The sequence below is a fragment of the Melanostigma gelatinosum genome, assembly GCF_949748355.1.
Source record: "Melanostigma gelatinosum genome assembly, chromosome: 15".
Classification (NCBI taxonomy): Eukaryota; Metazoa; Chordata; class Actinopteri; order Perciformes; family Zoarcidae; genus Melanostigma; species Melanostigma gelatinosum.
Window position 1 is genome coordinate 17,105,483 of NC_136648.1, and position 27,106 is coordinate 17,132,588.

The following is a 27,106-nucleotide window of genomic DNA, read 5'->3' on the forward strand; positions in this document are numbered from 1 at the left end:
AGAAATCCGGTTTATTAGGAACAATGTGATCCCGCTAGCTTATCGTGGATATAGCAGTAAACAACAGAAACACAATTCACTTTTTTTTCTTTCTTTTTTTTTTTTAAGTGCTACATGTTTGTGATTATAGACATAAAACAGTACAGCAACCATGGCGCCTACATTCATATATGCACAGAGAATATAAAAATTACAGTATATTGCTGTTGAGCCATTCCTACTCCTGCTCAGGAATCACCTTCCCTCTCTCACACACACACACACACACACACACACACACACACACACACACACACACACACACACACACACACACTACGAGAAATATATCACACACTGTGAGCTGCAGTAATGAGACGTGGGGGTGGTTTATAGTAACAACTGAGACAAGGTTTAAGTCTGGCAGGTGAACATTTTACAGATGAGCACTGAGTTATCATCGGAGCACGACGCTGACAAAAGTTAAGCTGATATAGTACAGTAACACTAGACAAACCCTCACTGAGTAGACTCGGTCAACTGAAGCGACGTGTATTTGCTCCTTGAGCTACTTTTTGTTTCGTTTTTTTCTTTTTTAAATTAAAGATGAATACAAGTTAACTTTGGTTTCCAGCTCTCTAGAACTATACTGTAAATCTGTGGCAGTTTAAGCTGTAAGTAAATGTAAAATCAACAGTTAAGCAGCCTTAAGCCAACATTAATACGACACAAAAATTCAAAAAACCCCATCTTTCTTGTTATAATAGCAGCCAGGGGGGGAAAAAATTACAGTGTGATTCCTTAGAATAGAAAAAGTGAAAACAATAAATTTTTCATCAAAGTACTGTTAAAAAATCTGTGATCTGGTACCTCTCAATAAATAGAAAAAAAGCAACTCCTTTGCTGTTATTTGTTTTGTTATATGCTACCCTATTCTGTTATAAATATGGTTACACATATTTGATGTGTGAAGACTATCTTTCATACATGCAACAAAGAAGTTGAAGATCTTTAATGACAAAGGAAGCAAAGAAACAAAACAAAAAAAAATCACTTTTCCATAACCCAACTATCCAAAATATGAACCAAAAAAATATTTCGGAACTTGTGAGCGTTTCCAAATTTTCTATCAGACTGTAACACGAGACAAACATCAATAAAACAAATCAATGACTGAATGCATTTTGCAGACCGGAGAGAAGGGACGTCTCAGGTTCCAGCACGCCGGGACACACCGGCTTCAGTCCTAAACCGAAACCCTGCTGCTGGTTTTTCTTACGCGGCCTTCTGTAGCAAGGCGGGTTTCTCTCGGACCACGTCGACAAGCGCCTTTTGTCAGAGCGGATTCTAGCAGCACCGGGTCGCCGCGTGGCCTCAGCAGCTGGAGGACACATGTTGACCGGGTTCAGCTCTGAAACCTGGGTGAGCCCAAAACAATCTGCCCACAAGTGTGGACTTGAGTAAGAAAGCTGGTAGAAACAGTGGTAGAAAATGGAAAAAGAGCCGGTAGCCTTTAAGAGTCGCTTGGTGCCAATGTGTGAACAGTGATGGTGCTTTTTAAATGGGAGTGATTTTCAGTCTCGTTCACGTCGCTTTGCTCGAGGAATGCGCGTTTCAAATCTGGTCCGTTCCCGTGGCACGGGGGCCTACTCCCTTCGTTACTTTTACCTCGCTCTTTTGTGCTGTGCTCAACATTTTTCTCAATATATTCATCAACATATGATTTTTTAATGCAACGACAGGCTTCTCCGGCATGTTTTTCACTCCTTGAAAACTCCATTCTCCTTCTTTTTTTTTGTTTTAGTTTTTCTGGGATAAAACCACACAATTTTGGGGATTTGGCGTGCTGCAAAAAATTAAAACCAAACACAAAGTTCGCAATCTAGGAGCGTTTAGAAAGATCAGCAGAGCCCCCCCCCCCCGGCCCTCAGAGGCCAAGAGGCCAGTGAGAGTATAATGGTGGAGCGTGTTCAGAGTTCACTGGAGCTATCTGAGGAGTGAAAGCAGTAGACACAAGCCGCGCTGGTTGTAGCAAGCCGCTTCCATTATACATTCTGAGCAGCTGTTCTGTGGAGGAAGTCCTTTGAAGGACGGCTGCAAGGGGGGGGGGGGGGGGGGGGGGGGTAACTGGAGTCCACGGTTCAAACGGGGTTCTTCACCCTAACAAGCAGGGGCGGGTCTGTGGCCGCTTCCTCTCCGGCGTGGGGCATCATTGTCCATGCACCCCCATCGTCGAGGCCTCCCAATAGAGGTCCCGCATGAGCTCTGACACATGCAACGTCTACACTAACACTCAACATTCATGCTATAACTAGTACAGAAGCAGGCAGAACAAAAAACAAACAAAAAAAAGATGCATGCCAGTGATGCCACCTCCTTTCTCCTCAGTCGGACTCAGCTTAGTGCGATTCCATCTAAGCGGCCTCTTTTCAAGATGTCCTTTTGCTTTGTATGGGCTGTGCATCTGGTTGCTTCAATTGTTTTGATTTGTGTCTATTTTGACGTGGAGGGAGCGAGGAAGAGGGAGTTTTCGGAGAGAGGGCTTTGAAGAGAGCATGATTCGGAAGAGTCTGAAGGTTGTCTCTGAGGGGTCAGGGGCATCTATAAAAAGGAGGAGGGAGAAAAAAGAAGAGGCACAAGGAGGAGGAGGAGGAGGAGGAGGGGGATGAGGAACAAAGTCAAGCTGGTAAAAGAAGGAAAAAAAAGGGGGGGGGGGGCTCCTCGTTCACTTCTGTGTAAGGTACGCGCCGATGGTGAGGCTAGCGGCCCCGAGTGCAGCCAGACCGAAGACCGTCTTAATGGAGGGCCAGGAGCAATTGAAGAGGGAGTCCCTCTGTCTGTCATACAGCTCCACAAAGGCATCCTGGAAGGGAGACAGGAAGAGAAAGACGGCCGGTTAATTGGGCTGGCGAAGAATGTGTGTTCACGTATACGAGTGTGTTCTTGCGTCAGTTGGTTATTTGATGGGTTGAGTCTACTAGAAAAAACACCATAAAGGATAGAGACCTTCTTGTATAGAGTGTATGTACACAGTGGAAAACAATCAATGGCTCTCCATTGACTGTGTACTGTGGGAAGGTGCCTTTTTGTCACTTTCTTCTGCTAGCAAACAACAAGGAATATGTAAAAGCTGCTGTGTGGTGGGATATGCACTACCAACACAATTAAAGCTAGCTAGCGTAGTGCGCTAACTACAGTAACTTGCTAACACATAGCTAACTAAAGCTAACTTCATTCGTTTAGTTGTGAACTGCTCCCCTGGTAGACAAAGGGTGCTACAATATTCCTTTGACTTGCTGGAATCTAGGCTAATGTTTTTAGCTCGCTACAGGCTCACTACAGGCAGGGACTGAGTCAAAAATAAACTACAATGCCCACAGTCATTGAAATTAAGTAACATGTCTGTAGGTTGAAATATAGAAACATATACCCAGATCATTTCAAGGATTAGTTCATCAAACAAGGCAAGTGTTTAACTTTCCACTGGTGGTATCTAGCCATACAAATCTTTCACTTTCATTTCACAACATTTTGAGATTTCCACCTTTTTTGAGATATGACAATGGAGGTGAAAAATTATGTTAAAATAATGCAAAAACCTTTCTTTCCAGCAACAGTACACCAGTTACTCTTACAGAGAACTCCTACACACAACCTCAGACGCCTTTCGTGCAGAGAGACACAACACACACAGAAACACAATAAATAAACATGGGAATCACCGAAAAGAGCCCGTTTGCAACTGCACGTCAACAGATTTAGGTATGTTTGGGGGTTTTTTTTAGCGTGTGGATGAGCGCTTGCAGCGCTCCCACATAAATATATTCATGTTACTTAGAGGGCACACTGCTTTCTGCTGCCAACAGGAGTTTTAAAAGAGCTCTGTTACAATTTCAGTATGTGTGAGTGTATGTAAGGTCCATGGCGCAAATACCACGGCTGTGGCATCTCCAGTGAGGAAATACAGACATCTGATCATAAGCAGTGACAGCAGGAACAGCTGGACAGGAAGTCGTGGTGCTAAGAGCCTCGCTCTCCCACACACACACACACACACACACACACACACCAGTAGATTATCTTGAACCTGACATGAAAAGAGTATGTTCTAGAGAGGATATATCAACCGTTTCCGATTGAACATCAACTCTTTTGTTATGAAGCTAACCACATTAGTAGCAGCGTTGTGAAGCCGTACATTTGAGCCCCTTTGATGCCTCTGTTTGCAGCTGAAACTTGACTTTATCTGTGAACAATGGTGAATTGTTGAGTTTAATTCACCACAGCATTACTGTGTCGGTTCCCATGGGAATCCATCATCATTATATTGTAATCTGTCTTGGTTTAACTCAATTTACTTACAGTAATCATGTTTTGTGTAATTCTAACTGGAATGCACGTGTTTTATTCGACCTTGATCTAGAACAAAACTGGGTCATAATAGACTTTTTCAAGTATCACATTTTAATATACAGCTTTCCTTTTATCAAACACAAGCCTAAAAAAAAACAAGAGGAGACATCCATTCTGAAGTGCTGCGGGGGGACACAAGTATTTCCTGTTTCCCTCGCCTCCCTTCCCATCCTGTCGCATTCCTGAGGCTGGGGGGCCAGTCTGTGACACAGAGGAGGACGGATCAGCACTTTCTTCCCACTTAAGGCCCTCTGGTGTCAAAACACACTGCAGTCTTAAATCAGCCGCCAATATCTTTAACCACATGGCATTTCCTTTGTTGAGACTGAGCAGTTTTTTTAATTATCCAGGCCTCAAAACAAGACTGAGAGCAAACAACCATGCCAGCAGCTCTGTGAGACTGAACTGATTTGAGCTAAATGCTAACGTCAGCATGCTAACATGCTCACAATGTTAATGCTAACATGTTAATTGTAGACGGGTATCACTGCTAACCTGTGCTAGGTAGCCCTAAACACAAAGTACAGCTGAGGGTGATATCATTAGTTTTGCAGGGTCTCCAAAGTTATTACAGTTCAAACTGAAAGGGACGTGGATTTTTCAAATACATTTCATGGCAATTTATTCAGTATTTGCTGAGATATTTCACACAAAACCACAAAAGGTCAGCCTCCTGGTGACGCTAGAAGCCTGAAAGAGTTTCACAAAGAGTTGCTCCTGGTGATTAGAAATGACGCTTTCTAAGAACTTCCCCTTACAGTGAGGAAAATATCCCGGTGAAGATAAAAGTTCTGCTCAAAGGTGAAAAACTGAGTAGAGAGAAAGACTTTTAAGAGGGTGAAGAGTTCCTTAAGTAGAGGAGAAAATGGTGGAAAGGAGAAGGGAGACATATTCTCCAACCGCTGAGTGACAGAGAGTTAATGAAACGCTACATATTAGATCGTGCACGGATAATGTTGTCGATCTCATTAAAGATGCAACGGTGTTCGCTGGTTTAGATTTACATGCCGCTACTTATATAGACTGGTCAGCAATCAACTGATGAAAGCTCAGCCATTTTCCCCTTTTAGTATCAAACTGATTAATTATTAAACAGCGTACTGGAAATAAACATAAGTAAATAAATATAATTGTCAGAATGTGAATAGGCTACTGTCTAACTAGGCCTGTGTTTTCAAACATTTTGTAAGCTCCTTTTAAAGTGCTCATTACATAAAATATGATTAAATTCTATGATTAGGACGATTTATCGTACTGTCCATTCCATGCCCATTCCCACTAAGGGGCTGTTCACAAATGTTGCATTTTTTGTGCAACAAACGCGAGAGCGACTTTGCAGTGCGCAAGAGTTCCCCAGCGCCTATTCTTCAGGGCGCAACGGCTGCAACCTAAGAAAGAAATTATTAAAACTTTTGGAATGTTGCCGCCCGCATGTCATAGGCGAGGAACAACCAATTAAAGCTGGCAGACATCTTTTCTTTTTTCAGTAAATATCAATCTACGGTATGAAGGAAAAGGACTAACCGTTTGCCATCCGAGGACATCACAACACCCGGCTTAAGATCAACCAAATTGGTACAGACAAATTGAGTAAAGCCACTGTGAGGGACACCTCTTTAAAAGAATGCGTCATACCTAACAAAGGGGTCACCCCAACTCCTCACTGAGGTAAAAGTTTCATGTTGCTTCCTTGTTCAGATTCGCTCTCAGAAGTTTCCTAAATCACTCCAAAGCCAGGACTCCTTGTTAGCTGACGTGACCGGAGCTGCGAGCCACTTTCCCTTTCTCAGCCGAACTACCACTCAGCTTCGCACCACTGAGAGGACAAAAACTATTTTTGGTTTCGTTATGAAACTATGGCAGGACAAAATAGACTTTGGCGGGCTGCCACAGTCTCTGTAATTAATGGGGAAACACTGGCTGTGGTAGTGGGCCAACTGGCATTACCATCCCGAGAGCCATGCTGAAAATGGAGAGCAAAATGTCCGATGGCTTTATTGTAAAGAACTGTGAACAAGCACCGTCTTTCAGCAACGCTACCCTCCCTCCAGGATTCAGGTATTAAATAGAGAACAAGCTCTCCACTCGACCTCCAGCTGAGGGAAATGTGTTAGCTGGCGAAAACACTGCCTCCGTCTATTCTCTCCCCCCCCCCCCCCCCCCCCCCCCACCTACTCCAGGAAAATAACAGTTTGCTGAGGCAACAACATAAACCCGGTGGCTCCAGCAGCATGTACATGTGACTGACCTCTAGCTAGGCTCCACATACTGGCAAACCCATGATGCGTGTCCTCAATACGTCCCAGACGGCCGACATTAGATTTAAGTCTGAAACAGCAGTGGGCCAATTACGGTAAGAGGTTCATAAGAGCGGTGATGGATGTTTAAAAGAATCCCACAAGGACATTGGCGGTGATAACGCTAGGCTGACCCAGGGCAGAGCTGGGGGGGGGGGGGGGGGGGGGGGGGGGGATTGTGTCAGGTGGATATCATGAGACCAAGGCAGGGAGGAATTGTGTCAGGTGGACATCATGAGACTGAGGCATGCTCCTGGAACTTTTTCACCCACACGTTGGCAAGCAGTGCTGCAACAGCCATGTGAGAAGTGGGAAGCACAAACCTTGGGACATTCTATGTTTCCTTCCACTCCCTCATTCTCTGAATCGACTGTCATTGTGAAAGATTTGAGCCTTTTTGAAGAAAAAATAATGATAAGCAGCTGTCAAAGTGAAACAGAAAGTTTTACGGGGACAGGAAAGGACAAAAATCTGCATTTTTCACATCTCAAGGACTCTATAATCCTCAAAAACAACTCATCTGACTGCCCGCAGCAAACCATCTGCCTCCGACACCAGGTATGCATCTGGGAAATAGCGTCCAGGCTGCAGTTCTCCACAGTATTCATTTTTTTCGGGATCAATGTCTTTATAAAAAAGGTCACAGCTGCCCTACAGAAGCACAGTATCCAATGGGAAAATGCCTAGCCAGGTCTACACACTCCCTTCATTTTTACAGCGCATATTGAATCCCTCAGAGAGAGACACATTCGGAGTAAAGGAGTCAGACTTGAGAGGATCCCATACTCAGCCGTGGGGTGGCAACTTGCTGCCAGTGTCATGGTTACCCTGGCTGGAAGCTTCACACATGATTTGCTTTTCCCACCAGCGGGAGCGAGCTTGTCCCGACCTCTGATTTGTTTTTCACATGATTTAGACCTCTTTTTTTTTTCCTTCTTTTTGCTCCGTGTCTTTCTCATGAACACAAAGAGACTTCCACCCCGTTGTCTTCCTCGGATGGCCCTACGCTATCTTAAGAGGAACAGGAAATGCCAAACATTTGCCAGTTCCTTTGGGTATCCCCCTGCTTTTTGGGAATGATCCCCCGACTTGTGTGGAAGATAATGAGTCGTCTTGTGCGCTTGGCTAGCTCCGTTTAAAAAAACAAATAATACAAGCAGCGCTTTGCCAAAACAGAAAAAATGATTAGGCAGTCATCTCTCTGTTTTGGGACGTTTCTGTGGGTAATTGCGGGCGGACTGTGACTGACAGAAAGAGATTTGGGTTAAAGTTCAGGTTGTAATTAAAGTGCCTGTTGTGCCTTCGCTGCTGTATTCACCTTTAAGCCGAGCACCTCCCCGGGCTCTGTTTAATTCCTAAGCATTCACATTGTAACATACTTATAATATTGCATACGCTGCAGCTGCTGCCGCCGCTCTCAGAATTTCTAATGAGATTCTCGCAGATTTCTCTGCTACCTAATTAAAGTCAAACAAAACTCCCATTTCAGGATCCAAGGGAGAGTAATGGGAGATAGAAAGAAAAAAAACGCAAGGAAGGCATTAATGTCCTTTGTAATTGATCTGTTTTGATCCAAATATACACTAATATCTCTTTCATATGGGTGTATTATTATTTTACGTATGAATGCGTGCGCAGATTAAAAATACAACCCTGTCGGCACACAATGGGTGCCAGGACAGTCACCTCTGGTCTGGCACCAAGGCTTGGTTCGATCAAGTCTCCGGAGTGTCATCCATCGACTGGTCCGGCGAAAATGAGATGACAGAGGAGGTTTTTTTGCAACACTCATTACCCGGTGAATCCCCCTGAGTCAGCACCGCCAAACAGCTTGGAGCTGAGGACGCTGAGCCCTTCACTGTGACAAGACTGCAATACTTGGAAACAACAACCTGCCAGCCAAGTGATGACAAACTGAGTGAAAGCTGTACAAATCTGGGCAAACGCGCCCAATCAGCACACGGACGTTTAGGTGGAATCTGGCTAAAATGAAACGATAATGCTCGTTTGAATGTATATGTAGCCTAATCGGTGAGCTTTAGAGTGACTGGGAGGCGGTTTTGTTGCCTTCGGACACGGCCGAGTTAGCGGTTTCCTCTTGTTTGCAGTCTTTATGCTAAAATATGCTGAACGGCTGCTGGCTGTCGACTTGTATTTAGCTAACGCTAGCTTACGGGACAGACAAGAGTGCTGTTGATCCTCTCATCTAACGCTTCGCCAGAAAGACAAGAAACATAGGTCTATTCCTTTAACACATTTTATTAAAGAAAGAATATTTTCTGGTTCCGGCATTTCAAATGTGAGAATTTCATGCTTTTTCTATTAAAATTGAATATCTTTGGTTTGGATTGTTGTAATTGTATGACGTCAACTTGAGCTTTGGGGTCATCTCATGGGCACTATCTGTTTTCTGACATTGTAGACCAAACAATCAAGCAAGATAATAAGATAATCAGCAGATTAATTCATAAAAAAACAATAAACGCAGCCCTAATCCAATATATGGTAATTGATTTCATGATGTATTTTTAGTTAGTTAGTCAGCAAAGAGAGCTAACAAACAGCGCAGGAGACATTGAACCACGTCTGTAAACATCGTAGAAGAGATAATGAATCATTCCAAACCATAAAATCCATCTTTACAGTTAAAACAAAGCAGTACAATTTAGGGCTGGGCGATAAATCGATTTAATCGATTAATTCGAATGTGTGCTTTAAGGCGATGTGTTTTATTGAAAATCGAGAAAATCGCCCCCACCCCTTTTTCCCGTAGTAGAGTGCGCGCGCATTGTTTACAAACTAAAACAATGGCGGCCAGCAGCTTCACTGCTGGCCGCCGCCGCCGCCACCTCACAACAACAACCCAGCATTTTGGAGACATTCACCAACTGTACTCCGCATGAGAAGAAGAGTGCCCGGTGGAAAGCCATCACGGATGCAGTCGCGATGTATATCGCAAAAGATATGGTGCCCATATACACCGTGGAAAAGCCGGGGTTTATTCACCTTCTCAAAGCTTTGGACCCCAGATACGTGCTACCAAGCCGTAAACATTTTTCTGACGTTGCCTTGCCTCGGCTGTACAATAGTACACGCCAAAGGATCTCTGCGGAGCTGGAGGGGATGTCATTCTACTCCGCAACAACTGACCTGTGGTCCAGCAGGTTGACCCAGACACCGATCCACTTGACTGGTGGAAGCGTCACCAACTTAACTTTCCAAGGCTAAGTACTTTAGCAAAGAAATACCTCTCTGTGCCAGCTACAAGTGCCCCCTCTGAGAGGCTTTTCAGTGTGTGGGGGGGGGCATTGTTACATGCCACCGTGCATGCCTGAAGCCAGAGGTAGTAGACAGGCTTGTCTTCCTGGCAAAAAATATTTAGAAAAAACATGCACTACTGTTTAATACTGTTGGTTATGTTGTGAATGCACTTGATTTTGTTTACATGCACTTATTTACTATGCAAAATATGTTATGTTGATGTTAGATCAGATGTTGCACTTTTGAAAATGTGAATGTTAAAGGGTCATATACATTTTATTTCATGCTGTGTTTGTATCAGTGTATTCAGTTAGAAAAGCTTACTGTAAAAAGTTACATTTGCACAGTTGTTTACAATGGAAGGCTACTATTTAATGCCATTTAATGTTATGTTTAATTTAATTTTATATTTAAATGATTCAGGCAAACAAAAGAGTGACCAAATACTTTTTGTATACTACAGGCACCTTTCTACAATGTTCAGGTTTTGTTTGCACTTTATTTTTATCAACCTACTTGGGAAAATCATCACAAAATAAAAGAAAAAATTGTTTTCAACAGCTTCTGTCATCTGCAAAAAAATTTGGGGGAAAAAAATCGATTTAAATCGTGAATCGGATTTTTTGTAAAAAAATCGGAGATTTTTTTTTTAGGCCATATCGCCCAGCCCTAGTACAATTCAACTGATACAATAACATCTTAAAATGATCTCATGTTGAGAATTAAGCTCCACAAAACTTGACACTGACACCTTATCTTTAACAATATCACCATTTAAATAGTCCCGTGAATTAACAAGCCTTTTGAATTGTCCACACAAAATGGAAATGCAGAGTAATACTGTAAGTCTGCCTGCTAAGAACAGAGCTGGAAGTAAATCCTGACTTGAAACAAAGGAAATGGGAAACCTTTTTAATTAGCTTTCGCTTTGAGTGCCATTTGAACACTCTGGGTTTTGGTACTTGGCAATGTGTTTGCTTTGAACTCAACCGGAAAGGGGAAAAACACGTTGTGACGTGGGATGCTACCCTAAAGGCTCGTATGTATTCAAATGAAATAACAGCGGCAGCGTTTGTGTGTTTACAAAACAGCACGCTCTCTCGTGGGAGTGAGGCCGCTCTGGTGGCACGTGAAACGTGATCGCCAGTAAATCACCCGCAACTCCTCATGACACCAGCCTGCCAGATAAATAAGGACTGGAACTTTACACACCAGACTTTGGTTTCTTTGGAGATGAATAGCGCTTCGGTGAACTCGATTTTCATCCCATTGAGGAGGAGAACCGCTGGAGGTAAATCGTCCAATTTGTGCAGCAGCGTCTAGTCGCAGACAAACATTCCTGATCTATTTACGTAACCTTGACTGAGCAGTGATATAATCCTTACAGGCTCTTTATTGTCATAGAGACCATTGATTTATTTTATTTAACCGCTTTGATCCGCCATGAAATAAAGGACTGGGGGACCTTGCAGGCTCGGAGAGGTTGAGGCCAAGTGGAAGGACTGTTGTTCTCCTGCACTCCTGGTTTATCTCCGCCTCTGCACGCCTTACTGAAGCTCAGGGTGCATCATTCACAATCAGCCTCTTCTGCGTGCAGAGCGGAGAGGCATCAAAGCAAAGAGAGACGATGCTTTTCCCCTCACAGTAAATCAGACCGCCTCAATATAGTTTCTTTCATTCTTTAAAACAAGCCGGTCCTCTGATTTTGACCTTGACACCTTTTTCAACACGAACAATTGATCCAAAATCCTTCACAGTTGCCTAAACGCGGCACAATGGCTTCCTATAAATAGAGACAATGAAGCTGAGAGGGATGTCTGCGCACAGCCCATCCCGCCCCTCAGCGGAGGAGGAAGTGACAATAGTCCAAGCCGAAAGGCTTGTGTGCTGCTATAAATATCGGGCCTTATCCGAGCTCCTGGCTCTGGGCTGCCCAATCTAATAAAACAACTCGCATCGCCGCTGCTCGGCCCATTCGAAAGGCCACCGATGACGCACGAGGGCAGAGGAGAGAGTGGAAAAGGGTGCAGCTGAGTCATCGCCCACACTTGTGGAGGCTGGTGTGTTTTGAGTGCATTAAACCTGGTTGGAGTGGCTTCCCAGTGAAGACGGGATGTCTGCCACTTGGCTGTCTAATGGCTCTCTGTGTTTTCTCCGAGGAAGCCTCGCACAGCACATCGGCTGCTCCAGTGACGCGCTTGTGGCTTCAGAAATGCACGTAAGCGTGTGAAAGCCCTCAAAAACAGTGCTGCTTTTCTTCTGAGGTAATTGTGTGAAACTCTCAACCTCCCAAGAGTTGTTTTGTTCGCATTTCGCACTCAAGAATGCAACTATCAAGTATAAAGAGCCACTTGGTAAATACAAGTCGCATCTGTGGGATTTAAAACACACAGAAGGACTCAGCGGGTCAAAAACAACGACATTCTTCATGTTCACTGCAGCAGCTTGGGTTTAACGATTACACACAGTTAAAACTTTCACTTTTCAAACTGCTTTAAATCCGCTTCGGAATGCGGTGTACAGGAACCAGAGTTTGTCTTATTTTTGGCAAAACAAGGAAGCGTGGGAGCCCTCCCTCCTGATTGGTTCAGATAGAAACCTCTGACAGAGACCGTGGGAACCAGGTGGCCCCTTTTTGCTTCTCCTGTGACGAACTGATCCCATGGGAGACGCTCGTTTCCTGCGACAGGGGCGGCACACGCTGCTTCAAGCCTCAAAAGTCATATCCACTGACCCCTTACGACCTCGAGACCACACAACCTTAGTCCCAAACGCAGCGGAGCTGAAAATACACTGACTGATCGCGGCCAGAGACGACGACTGTATATGGTGTAATGAATGGGATGTGTGGGTTCCCCATCTGCGGCATGCTCGGTGAGCCCAAGAAAATGAAGTCATTCTGTTTCTCTTGGACCGGCACGTTCAGCTGTTTCCCCGTTGTTGTGGTCTTCGTGCGCTTGAGCCCTGACGTAACAGCATGACGCAATCCTGGCGTTCAAAAAAAGGTGCTTTCAGGCAGCAGTGACTGACAAAGTCTTTGTAAAAAAAACAAAGAAGAGCTTGACAGTTCACTTAGTGTTTAGTCACTTCCTGTGCCAGATGCTGCGGGGATGACATCACTGTCTGGTTTGAGACGATTGCTTCTCTGTGGTAGAGCCAAGTATGGTTAAATCACAGACTCTGTGCCGGTAACTAGGAAAAGACGAGAGGCAAGCCAAACATGTAGTCATACTAATACCGTGGAGAAAGGGAGGGGGAGCGGCAGTGGAGAGCTGCAGTTGGTTGGACACTGTAACTAAGAGGTTTGTATTTGTTTTGAACCTTTAACTGACTCTTAAATCTGAGCTCCAAGTCAAAGGAAAAAAAAGCAAACTGGAACAAATGGGCACATTTTTATGTTCTCTAAAAAGCGGCAAAGTTTTTCCGTTGACGAAATCCCACATTACCTCTGTAATTACGGAAGCGGGGCCAAACAAGTCGAGAGTAATATCGTCTAATAGAGGATTTAACATGTCGGCGAAGGAGAAAGTATCAGAACATCAAAGCTCTGCGCCCCGGCGCCTCTCGCGGTCTCCTCTTTCATACAGGAGACGTCTTGTGAAGCCGGGCCTGCTAAATGAAAGCTTGTCAAGTTTTTGGCAACAAGATATCGGAGCGGTTTTGCGTGATTGGAGTACACGGGGCCAGGTTTCAGGTTCAGGTCGTGTTCTCCGCGTGTACCCATGTAAATGAGAGAGGCCACAGTCTGGGGACGGGGCGCGCTGTGAGCGGAGCACATCCAGGATCTCAGATGTCCGATAATGTCGAAAAGAGAAAACAATCATCCGTTTGAGGCGCAGCTCCCTCAGCAACACCTTTGAAGTGAGGAGAAGAGGAGCCGAACCAAGGTGAAAGTGAAGACATCCACTGCCAGTGGTGGAAACGAACTAACGTACATGTATTCAAGTATAGGTGTTCTACTCTACTGCATTCATCTGAGAGCTGAAGTTACTTTTCAGTAAGAATTTATCGAAAAAAAACAAATGATAAGCTTATAAAATTCAATTCATTCACTAGTTCTCACTCCTTTAGAAAAGCAGTGTGTAGTTGGGGCTCCTTGTTACGTTTCACACGTCTGTGGGTTGTTCACAGTTCAACATATCCTCAATGGTTTGTATGATATCTTACAAAATGTCCGGCAACAGTGCGCATGCCAACAAAACCTGGTGAGGTTTAGTCAAAGATTGTGGTTTGAGTTTCAATCAGTATTTTTGTTCTGTAACTTACACGCGTGGCGTTAGTTAGGCACATAAGTTACGTAACAAAGGTAAAATAAATCAACGTAGACTTGGTTTCACACGGGACCCGAACAGCAGTCTCAGAAGTGAAAGTCCCGTGTTTGTTTGAGCTGTTCATTCACCCCGACCGCCTGCACGCTGACTTTGTTGCTCTTTACACTACGTCACCTGACTTCCTGTGAAGCAGCCCTGGACGTCCTGGCTCACTAGCACGTAGGTTATATACAAATCACAAAGCATTACTTGTCATAAGTACAAACACTGACTGAGAACAGAGACATGCCACCCCCAAAACCTTTCAGCTGCTTTCATTTGAATAACAGTCACAGGGACCACATGAGTACTTGTACTTTTTCTACTTTAAAGTACATTTTGCTGATACTCCTACTGAAAGCCCCCGAAAGCTTACTGACAAATCTTCTCAGCTAATGTGCTTCATCAGGACCGTAGGTGTGGATTGGTCGGATTTGATTTGACAGGCCTGGCAACATAAACGATCACCGTCTCAACTGTCACCACATTTTGATTCAAAATATTACTGAATCCTGATTGGTGCACAGAAATATGTGATGTCCCCCCCCCCCCCCTTTTTTCTGAATTGAGCCCTGCCCACCTTAAACTATGTGAGTTTCACAGAAACTCAGAAAATCTCAGAGGTGAAACAACCAAAACTGTTCTAGTGGGTTGAACAAAAGTATGTTCTCAGGGCCTTGAAGTAAGAATTTGAATGCAGGACCTTGTTTATAATAGATTATTCTCCCAGTCTTATAACTCCAGTGAAAAATTGGGAATACTTCTTCCACGGCTGTCGACTGCTGTCATATTTGCATCAATTTAAAAAAAAAAAAACGTAGATTGCGCCATGTTGTAAGACAAAGCAAAACTCAATACGGGAAGGAAATCAGCTTCCCCACAGGCTGAAGGGCTGAAGTTGTGCAATGCGTGACAAAACTTCTCTACCCTGCATGGAGCATGAGGTCATTTTGAAACAGAGAGAGGGGGGGGGGGGGAAATAATTATTCTTGCGCAATTCAACTTCCGGCTGAAACATCCAAGCATACATCCACAGTCTACGGTATGTTTTACTGTCAGATGCAATCTCAGAATGAACTCCTGAACGTTTTCCGACCCCCGGTCCCTTTTTCAAGCTGGGAATACTGGGGAGAAGTTCATTGACCTCTCTGAGGCAACCGGTTGCTTTCCATCCAGGGGGAGAGGAATGAGTGGAATGCATTGATGTGTGGAAACAAACAACTGCACTGTGTGCGCCCGAGAGAGAGAGAGAGGCCCGATATGAGAAGGAAGGAACCTTGAGATAACCAAGTCGACTGCAAGGGACGCGACCGCACCGCACACTCTCGCATTATGTAACAAAAATAACGTTTAAAATCCTTTTTCAGTGGTAGATGAACGCAACTAAAGCCTATTGAAGCTGCTAAGAGCCGGGCGGCGGACAATACTTACAGTCCTGGTCTTTGAATCCTTCCTTTGGTCCGAGTTCAATGTGACTCGCGGAGACCTTGGAGACGGCGAACGTTGAGCAGCATGCTTTCAAAGCGGCCGATTGTTTGAACTATCCTGAGCAGGTTAGTTCACTCGCAGCGTGACCTTCCCTGTCTTGTATATGCAGGGAGACCAAAGCACAAGCACAGCCCACCCGATGAATGATAATAAGTTGCCTATTGTGACATTGAAGGTCTGGTGTGAAAATGTGTGGAAAGCTAATGAGACACGCGTCAGTGTCAAAACAGAATGTTTTTCTTCTTCTCTTTTGGCATTTTCTCTCTGGAATAATCCATGAAAAATGTCATTCAGTGGTATTGAGTGACTGCCTGAGCAGCCTTGGTGCCGCTGTGCAGTGCATATTAGGATGTCCTGCCTAAAACTGCAGGCATAGTATACTGAGCTGAGGCTGTTAAACATCTTTTTTTTAAATGTGTGTGTTGTGCTATGTAACGCCCGTGTGGGTGTTTTACGAGTACATTCCTCTACTTTCTCAGTCAGCAGATGGATCAGCTGAGAATCAGATGATTGTTGAGTCAGATGACTTTAACGAGCAACTTATCCAAGTTTGCTCAATAAAGTTCGACGGAGTGAGCTAATCTTCTCCTCCTCCTGCACCTCTCTCCTAACAACACGGACTCCAACTAGTCAAAGCCATTTGCTCCACGAGCTCCAGTTTGCTTTGGTCTTTCAACGTCGGTGGCCTGATCGTACTTTGCCAACCATCCACACTTATCTTTAACAGCAGTTACCTCAGCAGTCTCCACCTGGCTGTCCGACTGCCTGTTTGTAGCTTCATAAGCCTCCTCTGCTTGCTGGCCCTTCCGTCTCACCTCCTCATCCTCTTCAACCCTGTTAGCCTCACCTCCTGATCAAAGTCACCTTGTGAAGTCGAGCCATTTCACCAAGGAATATTTTGAACCCCCCCTCCCCCGGAGTACAGGAATGTGGACTTGCATTAATTCAAATCCGGAGACATTGAAGGTCAAGGGGTCTGAGATTGGGTGGTATCAGAAAATGAGTTTGCAAAGCTAGCTGAGTATTTGGCAAACGGAGTTTCAAAGGTCTTTTACATATATATAGTGTAGTTGATTAATCAAGACAGCTTTTTTACGACCATGTGAAAGATAAATGAAGCAATTTATAGGGCAATTTGCAGAGTTGATGAAACTTCTGGTGGTTAGATTTGCCCACATGTGGCCCGTCTAGACATGTCACCCTTAAAACTCCTCCATGAAGCAAAATGGCGCCTGACATAACTGAATCCAGGCATCGTAAAAATGTTGCTCTGACATAAGTCACAAGACGACTGCATCCTTAGAACATACACGGGCAACTGCATTGTAAAACACTGAAAATGCTAAACAAAATAAGAAGAAAGGGAATCACTGTCAGTTCCCCTGTTTTCAATTCTCCCTGTTCTCTTTGAAGTATCTGTCATTATTTGAAGATGTAACGACAGCCCAACAACCAATTAAAGGCAGCACATCTTCAGAGTAGGCCCGGTGGAATTGATGTAACATAACGCCATGGCAATGCCGGGTAGGCCGCTGCTGGCGAGATATTCCCCGTCAGAAGTAGCATGCAGCTGTAGTCCTTTTTGAAAACAGCAGGGTTCATCTGTGACGAGCAACAAAATGGCCGTTCACTGCAGCGTGCCGACAGAAATCGGTTGTAGGTTTGGGAGGACATCGAGAGTTCAGGATGGCGTCGAGTTTAAAGAACGCCGATCGCTCTCGCTGCCTTGAAACACTCGGTAGCAGCAGCGACGCTCCCTCCGCAAAGCTTTTATCTTCCAAAACGTCGGGGGCGAATAGTTTTCTCCGCACTTCAAACCTAATCAGTTGCCATCAAAGGTGACTGGCAACAGGGTGGTGCCGTGAGCTTCACCGAAAGTGTTAAAACATCTCGCCAAGGTCTTCCCACGAAGGCGCTTTTTTTCCGACGCCATGAATGTCAGTACCATCACCTTCATATGCAACCTGACATTCACAGCCACTGGTCCGCTGCGTTAATTGAGTGTTTGTTTAGAGATGCCGACGCGAACCATCGGAAACGCTCAATCAATACCACGTCGTCAAAGTGATATCCAAGCAGTGGCTGACCTCACTCTGCGTCCACTGAAACAGATCCGATTTCCTGTGGGCTATGTGCTCTGCTGCCAAATATCACGTTGGGGAGGGGGAGAATTATTTACCCCAGACCTCCACGGACGAGGCTGAGAAATCTATTTACCATCATCTGGCAGTTGTCTTTTTTTCTTCTTTTTTTTTCGGAGGGCATGTACATTTCAGAGAAGAGCCAATGATGGCATGATGTTTGTTAATGGCCAATGCTGTGGCTAGTTGCACTGGGAAATCCCAGCGGAGACAGTAGTGGGTCGTGTGTGTGTGTGTGTGTGTGGTGAGGCTGAATGGCAGAGCTAACAGGAAGCCAGGCACCCCGGGGCCATCTGCTCCCTGCCATGGCTCACATGTCACTGTGACAACACAGCATTATTGATTCACACCACCACATCCGCTTCTGTGTGTACTCGCTGATGTGCCACAGTATACATGTGTGCGAGTGTGTACACAGCCATTTTATGGACAGCAAATAATTGATTTGCACCAGCACATCCGCTTCTGTGTTTGCTGGCTTGTGTGTGTGTGTGTTTATTAACTCTGTAAACCTTAAAGGGCCAATTCAGCTAAATCACAAGCAAAACATATTTCCCCCCTTTACCCCTGTTGGTATCTGGCCATGCAGATAGTTTGACGTTTTAAAGCTGCAACAGTCTATCTTTTTACTGTGGAATGTGAACGGTGGAACAGAGAATTATCACGCTGCAGTTCGTCGCAGCTCTATGGGGCATTTCTGCCTCTTTCAGCTCATTGTTTTGGTTCCGTCTCACAACTCTTATCTGTTTCATTTTTTTTTTAAGCTACTGCAGACATGATTTTTTTTCCTTGGCACCAAAAAGCAGAGAAAGTTGGCGACTAGCTGGTGAACGTAGCGTAGCATTTCACAGCTAAAGAGACTGATATTTCCCTCAGCCGTTAGTAGAGACCAAAACAGAAACCAAAAGAATGTCAATATAGTGTGTCTCATTAGTGTGTACATAGCCAATACAGGTTGCAAATGTGTCAATATTGAAATGACAGCTCGTTTCATTCCCATCAAGTGGCCCAAACATCGGTAATCTCTGCTTTACAATCGTTGCTGCTGAGTCTCTAATACAATGGAGGTGAATGTAAATGTCTTCATCATCAGCATAAAAAAACACCAGTGTTTCTGGAGATTTCAGGCTCCGTCTTTGTGAACAAGGAATCATTTAAAGACACTGCCAGCTGCATTGCAATCAGTAGCGGCCATTGTTGCACGAGAAATTAATTGAGAAGATCAAATCTCTTTTAAAAACCCTTTTGGGGGTTTGTCCCAAAAATATCGACAGTAACTAGACAACGAGCGGAACCGTTTAACCTTGCCCTATATTGATATGCTGTGCCGCTTGTGAGGGTGTGCCCGGTGGCAAAGTCAACTAGGGTCTCAGTAGGCTCCTCATTATCCGGCTCCCACCATGACAGGAGAAGTGGAAAACTCTTTTATCTGCCATCTGAAATGGTTCTTTGGGACCTTTTTTTTTCCCATGCAGAACAGCGGGCGAGTTTGTGATGTGAACACGAGGACGGCACAGAGGCCAACAGGGCAGCGATTTATGTGGAACGTGACAATTAAAGGACCACAGGGGGAGCAGTGACGGTAACGCTTCTATATTTAGAGGCCTCTCACATGTCCCTGCATCTTTCAGGAATCTGGAACGTTACCTGACACTGGAAGCCAGGTCTCAGGGTATAAGGGTGTTGTTTTATGACGGCATCGGCGCACGTGTGTTAAAGAGTGCGTGTGTGGTGAGGTATAAAACTGATGGAGGGAGAAAGAGGATGAGACAAAAAAAAAGAAGCGGTAATCTCTCGACTGGAGCGCAGCAGACGGCCTTTGGAGTTCTACTTGAGGGACATCCATTTACTGTCCGAGTTTATCTGCTCTATATATTATTCATCAGTGTGTGTTCTGACTGCTGGGATAGTGGTGCTTTTAAACAGCTCAGGCACGTGTCCCTCGTGAAACTCTGAAAAAACCAGCAGGCTGAGGTGATTACTGATTTCAGCAAAACGATAAAAAGGAAACAACAATCATATGGTTACATTCAGAAACGCACAATGCGCAGGCTCACGTGGCCCCACAGGCGAAACATTAAGAGGGAGTTTTGCAAGAGACAAAATAAACACGCTTAAGTAAGCCACACACGTCAGCACGCAAGCGGCCGACAGTGGGTCCTGGATGAAGCATGCTCAGCTGACGCGATCGTCCGGCAAACAAAATCCGCGCACACACACCTTTCACCGGCCACTCTGGGGAAAGAAAGACCCGGGTCGTCTCCATTATTTATTCACAGTCGCTGCTCCCCAGCAGACATTCCTGCTGCTCTCCTGGGGAGGCCCGGAAATAAGCACACAGGACGGGCGGAGGGTCTCTCTGGGGAGAAGTGAGGTCGGGGCACAGCACTCACAATGCACCAGAATTAGTATATTCCAGGAATGTAAAAGAAAAAGATAACTAATGCGCTAACCGTGTTGTTGGAGTGATTGCCATTCACAACAAAGGGTGCACATTTCCAGCGTGTTCATGAAATGCTCGCCATGTGTGGAATGGTAAAGATGGCGTCAACATATCATAAAAGCAAGGCGCGTCATGTCAAGCTGTAAAAGATCAAACTCAATGTCTGACCTCACGCTCCAGTCAACAGTAACATAAAAAAAGAAATCTTTGAGTGAATTCTTTGAGCGTGTCTTCATGATAACAGCCTTTTTTTTTTTGTTGCTGTAATTAAGACTGACAACGTGTCTGCAGTTTGAGGCTCGACTCTGTTTTATTGTCAGAAAAAGAAAAGAATTGCACTTGAACTTTTGAATAAATATCTGAATTATTCATTGCACCGTATCCAGCTGCAACAAAACGCTATGTTGGTGATTCTATGTAGCAGTGAACGGCTGTAGGCCGACAAGGCAAAGCAGGCATTGCTGTAAGAAAATATACTTGGTTGTTTGGTGAAAATGCAACAAAAAAAAAGGTCCAAAATCTATCGGTTTTCTTTTGTGCACACTGTCATTTATTTGTTGGTTTATTTGAACGGGACAGTGCACATTAATAAAAACATTTCTGCAAATGTGCCAGAGTTAGCCAAAAGGCTATTTTTCATCTGTAGTCCCAAGAGGCAGATGTTACACAATAAACCTAAAAACAATGTAAGATTAAAGTTAAAAGGTTAAACAATATTGACACTTACCAATGCGTGGACAAACACTGAAAAATGGAGACATATTGTGCTAAAAAAAATATCCCTTTATGTAATTATAGGTACCGAACAGTCAACCACTACTTTCATTCAGGCAGTGGTTCAGATACAAGTGATCTCAGAGTAAAAGCTGACCAAAGCGGACAGGACTAATTATTTGGAGCAAAGGTCTTCGTGCTTTGAGTGTCTCAGAGACCCAGATAGAGACGTCAGGCCCGTTCCTGAAAGAAAGTATTCATGTCGAACTAATTCGGAGAGTTACAGCCCAGAGCTGCGTGCGTCTTCAGGAAATGTTTCTGAGATTACAGTTGCCGGGCTGACTGGTGTAAACACAGTGGCAGATGGCCTGCGCAGCTAAAGGGGTACATTACGGGGGGAAACCTTGGCTTGCTGCTCGCCACACTGAGCTCCTTTGTGGTGTACAGTCTCCACCGCAGAGCCTGAGAGTCCACATCAAGAGATAACATTGTCGTCCAACTCTCAGCCAAGACCGTTTTTGCTCCTCCAGCAGTGAAATTATGTTATTTCTTTGTTTTGGAATGATGATGGGGGGGGGGGGGGGGTCTCCTAAATGCTATTTGCATGAGTAATTGTTTATTCCGCCGTCTGATTGCTAGAAACAACAAAGCGCAGTTAGTCCCGCACTAATTGTGTGAGGCCAGACTGATAAACAACTACAAATTAACAGATGGGGGGGAAACAAGAGAAAAAGAAAAACAACTGACTGTGACAGCACACAGAGCGAAAAAGAGAAGGTTTCTGGCTCAGAACGGATGGATCAATCACACCTTATTACATTAGACAAGCATGTCTCCTCAAACAGAGCTTTCCTTTTGTTGGACCAGCTTAAAGCCATGGCAAGCAGAGCCATGAACACTTCCTGAACGTTGCCACGGTGTAGTATTGACTTGTGTTTAACAGATTGAAGTTGCACCTCGGAGACACAAATTGGATGTAAGTGAGATCTCATTGGGATTTATTTTTTTCTGCTCTCCTGTGAGTGCACCGCGTGCGCCTCCTTATTGAGCGAGGTTTTTTTTTTGTTTTTGTTTTTTTATTCCTCCCCTACTCTGCCGACATGTCACCTATATGGAGATTAATGACTTCCTCGCTGTCCCAGATCCACTCAGCCTCAACAGGAGAGGAGGGGGGGGGCGCAACCAGATGCCCGTAACACCGTAGCAACAAGCAGGTCCCACCCGCCGACTAGCAGATTGTGCTCAGGGAACCCCCCCCACAGGATGGACCCAACCCAAGCCAACTGACATTGTCTACACTTCACACACACGCACAGACCTGTGACAGAGAAATAGGCCACCTGGATCGTAGCATTCCTCAGACACCTGATCCTGCTGTTTGAGACTTCAAAAAAGCCTTTCAGGTGATTTATCGCCTTTGTCTCGTCCACAGCCATGCTCGCTATACAGGGCCAATATCAGCATGCTAACATGCTCACAATGCTAACGTGCTGATGTTTAGCAGGTATGTTTGCCTTTGTAGTGTGGCGTGTTAGCATGCTAACATTTGCTAAACAGCAGAAAACACAACGTACACCTGATATGGTTCGTTTTTGCAGGTATCAAATTTTGGATAAATCCTCTGGGGACCATGCATGTCTGTACATACTCTCATGGCAATCCATCTATTAGTTGTTGACTTACATTTGGACCAGTGTGGACCAATGAAAGTAATTTCTCAACGTCGTAGCTTGAGCCGCTCTCAGTTAGCCTTCCAAAGTTGTGAAACCGCTGTTTTTTTCCCCCTTGGAGCACATTTTGGCATTTCGCTCCATGCCACCCCCTCAGCCAGTCGAAATGTCTGAGGTCAAGCATGCAATTTCAGAAGTGGGACGCCGTCTTCCACTCTGTTCAATCACGTGGTGTTTACTGAGAGGACCTGTAAATAAACACAGGTGAACCACGTGTGGGTGGAGACCTGCAGCCGAAATGCAATCGTCCCCTGATGAGTGCAATTCTGTGCCACCACAAAGGATGAATTTATACAGGTCGAGAAAAACTGAGCGTCGAGGACAATGGAAGGACAGCGTTTTACGAGTGTGGGAAGTAATCAGGGCAGAATGGGAGCTATTTCACCCTCAGCTGGGTTTTTTGCAAATACAGTAACTGCTTTGTTGTGTCTGAAGGCAGATAGTTTTGTTTAAGTAAAGGTGTATTCGACTCACCGCCGGTGATGCCTAGACTCAACAAAGATTAGTGGGCACCCCCGTTTTGGACTCAAATTGTCTCGGAAACAACAGGAAACAGAGGGTTGCTGATAGAAAGCCGTTTCCACACCACTCTCACATGTCAAAATGTCAGTAATAGCTGGATTAGCCCCCACCTTTGTTTTCAGGGTGGTGGAAAACACCAGACTCACCTCTTACATACAATAACACAATGGACAGTGAAACGGACTGTAAACACAACCTGACTAAAATGACATGGAACTGTTTATTCTGTCTTCATTGTTAGGTCGGAGCTGTGTAAACACAATTAAGGAACAGAATATTGTTGTAATCTGTCCCCTCACAGAGCCCAAAAGCATCATCATCATCTGCCAGATCAAAATGAACGGACATATTTGTAACCGTATGTAACCTTGAAAATGCGTGACCCCCCCCCAAACTGGATGGACACAAGGCTGCAAATAAAAATGTAGCACATCTGGTAGCTCACAAAAAGCTTTCACACGAACAACAGATTGGTTTCCACATCACATCCAAACAGTGGCAGCCGTTGTCGGGAACAGAGGACACTGAGGTCAGGTCCTCGTTTTTTTTCTGGGAATTTGTTTGAGCGATTGGAAGTGTTTACACAATCCTAAAATAAAAAGGGTTCACGTGGTGGGTTTTTATTGTTGATTCCAGCATTTCTTTACTCAACATATTTGAATTTACCACTCTAATTGAAAAAAAGGGATATTTCCAGACCAGGGGACACATCACCTCAGTGTCTCTAAAATCCTGGCTACGGCCCTGAGACCACTCAGGGGAAATGTCGGAAAAGAAATCTCAACAACTTGGGGTGAGGATGCATAATTCAGAAGGGCATCAGAACAAAATCAACAAACGGTTAGCTGCCAAAGAAACCTCCCAGACCCTTCCGTGAGTAGAGCTACAAACAGCGTGGGACAACAACCTTTCTGCCACATGCTGAACGACGCAGTGACTTTTCCATATTTCACACACAAGTCAAACAGTAAAAAAAAAAAAGAAAAAAGGAGAAGCTAAAATTTCACAGGCACAACTCTGTCTGCAGTGTCAGTTATTGGATGTCGGGTAATAACTGAAATGCACACACACCTTAGGAAATCCCCCACCTGACAGACATTCAAAATGATGATATCAATCAACATCACTGTCGGTTAGATTCTTATCTGTCTATGCTGAAGCTCAAAACCTTCCAGGTGTAAACGTGCACACGTTGACTCAAACTAGGCTCTAAATCAATTTGCTAATTGTAAAAAAGTCATTTGGATGTAGTTTCCTCAGAGCCGAGGGCAGAAATCCCACCAAAATGACCCAAAGTGGAAACATGCACTTTCATATAATCCTGAATAATCCTTTGGATTAAAAGGGCCGTGCGCTCTGTCTCTCACGTGGATGCAGAGCAGCTGGAAAACCCAGACTATGATGACCTACATCAGGATGACCTACATCAGCAGGTGGGCACCACTGTGCCCACCTGCACAGTGGGCACAGGCTCCAGAGACCTCGAGCAGGCATCACGGCAGCCCGGCCCGTGCCGGGTCTAAAAAATAATAAAAAGGCAGACAAAAGAGTTCCAAGATGCACGGAGGACTGTATGTTAAACACAGCGGCTGCAGATTAACGCTGTGTTCCTGGAGGGCCCTCCCTCTGTTGTGCCTGCCTTTGATATGTGGCACAACCTGCCACCTCCAGGAGCAAGGCAGACTCAAGGGGAATGTTAAATGGTCCTTCCCTTTGAGATGAAATGTTCAATATGAATCATTGATGGCGCCCCCCCTTCGATTCTCACACCTCCTGGCTAAGATAACCGAGCTGCACAAATGTTACGCTCTCATTAAGAGCACCTCTGCTAATTAGAGGCTAATTCGTGCTGGATTGGTTTAATAGCTGCCGAGGAGCACAGACGAGGAGGAGCAGCACAGATGAGCTGGATGCAGACGAGGAGGATATTGCACACTTATTTTCTTCTTCTTTAGATTCAACTCTTGTCATTTCTCTGTGAATGTGTAGGCTACATGTGTGCAGGCAGGTGTGTAGATGCCTCTCCTTGTTAGTACCTGACGTGTGCATGTGTCGTGCAGTAAAACGGCCCAGATAGCTGAGCCCTGTCCAGCCATGCCCAGAGGCCGAAACACATTAATTCAATCGTCCTCCTACCTTCCTACAACCACGACCTAACGCGTCACATCCCAGCACTTTGCACTTTAGAGCTTTACATGTAGGTAAGTGTTGATAAAGTTGCCATACAGTTCAATCTGATGCGATGCATTATGTGCAGTTTTGTAAGGTTTGAGTTGATTCTGAAACACACTGGGCTTCCCCTTCTGCTCCAGCTGCGTGGCTGCCACTGGCTCTGCTGTCGACGGGCGGGACTTATGTAGAGTGGCAGGAGGTGTGTGACAGAGCACGCGGTCTGATTGGCCCGAGAACTTTAACAGCCACTGTGAACATCCAATCAGAGCAGCTCATAAGGCAGGCCGCCCATGTCTACGGACGTTGGGGACACAGCTAAATTGATTTTTTTCATATGGCATCATATTCTGTTATATTAAGTCATATCATAATGCACGTCTTTATCTCAATTAAACCGTTTGTACAGTTGGAGAATGTGTTGATTGAAACGTCTCCAGCCGGAGCAGAAGATGACTTTTTTTTGCGCCCCCGTGGCACCCAACCGCAAAAGCGCTCAACTATCACGGAATCAGACCTACCCATCCCCCGTTATCTTGTATCCAGTTGTTCAGAGGTCCATTCAAATACTCCGTCATCCACTCCGCGATGTTGTCCACCTGCGACGCCATCTCCTCCTTGGCGGCGCACTCCACGCACACCGTGCCCCCGAACTCGAAGAAGGCGATGATCCGGCCCCAGTTCACCCCGTCCCGGAACAGTTCGTCAATCACCTCGGCGAACCTCCTCTGCGCCGTGGTGGAGGTGAGATACAGCTGCCGCGACATCTCCGTGAAGTCCGGCTGGTACAGTCGCTCAAGTTCGTCTCCAGCCTCGCGCAGGACCCTGTGGATGGCGGCGACGGTCGGGTCGGACTGCGGGAGCCGTTTGCAGAGGTGGGGCACGCTCTCGCTGTCGGGCCCGGTGCTGGCTTCGCGGCACCGGCGGACCAGAGTCGGCAGCGGCGGCGGCGGCTGCGGCGGAGGCGGGACGGCTATTAAGCAGTTATTGGCGGCATCTTCATCCCGGACGTCATCGAACCCAAACGCGTAGCCCCGTTTGGAGAGTTTATGGCAGATATACTTTTCCACAATGTTGCGATTACACTCGTTCGCCATACCGGCTTAATTTTGGCACTTTTATATAGACAAGAGGGTTTGTTCTTAAATCAAATACATTATGATCGAATTAGCGCGCTATACAACGGCGCAGGCTTATCCAAAACTCGGCTGCTTTCTAATACATGCAATGCAAAGCGTAATCCCACGCATGGAGCGAATGCTTCGCGAGTTGATCAAAATCCCTCGATCACAACTGCGCGGAAAAACGTTTCAAAAGTTACAAATACAAATAAAAACACAGAGTCCGTGTCAGCAGCGGTCTTCATTTCCCGAATCCTGAAGAGGGACGTTGGCGACCTTCTCTTTGCATTGAAATCCAATATGCGGAAGAGGTTGGAGTTGTGCTGATGTATTCCTATGCACATTACCAGACGTGGATGCGTTGCGAATGAAAAAACATGAATGAGGGCCAAAGACGCGCCCGAAGTGGCTTCAAACGCCGCCAACTGCTTTAGCAGCGTTTACGCACAAACCAGGCGCGCGGGGCGGACTGCGAGCCAGACAAGGTCGGACTGACTCCTCTTCCACGATTGCTCCTC

General features: G+C 45.3%; 1 protein-coding gene across 1 annotated transcript; it reads right to left on the bottom strand.

The window, feature by feature from the left end:
* Positions 1–27,044, bottom strand: bcl2b (BCL2 apoptosis regulator b). The gene is made up of 2 exons (XM_079285567.1): positions 25,989–27,044; positions 1–2,842 (listed from the first exon to the last, which is right to left on the bottom strand). The coding sequence occupies exons 1-2, from the start codon at positions 26,562–26,564 to the stop codon at positions 2,705–2,707; spliced, it is 714 nt and encodes a 237-aa protein (XP_079141693.1). The 5' UTR covers positions 26,565–27,044; the 3' UTR covers positions 1–2,704.
* Positions 27,045–27,106: the final 62 nt, after the last annotated feature.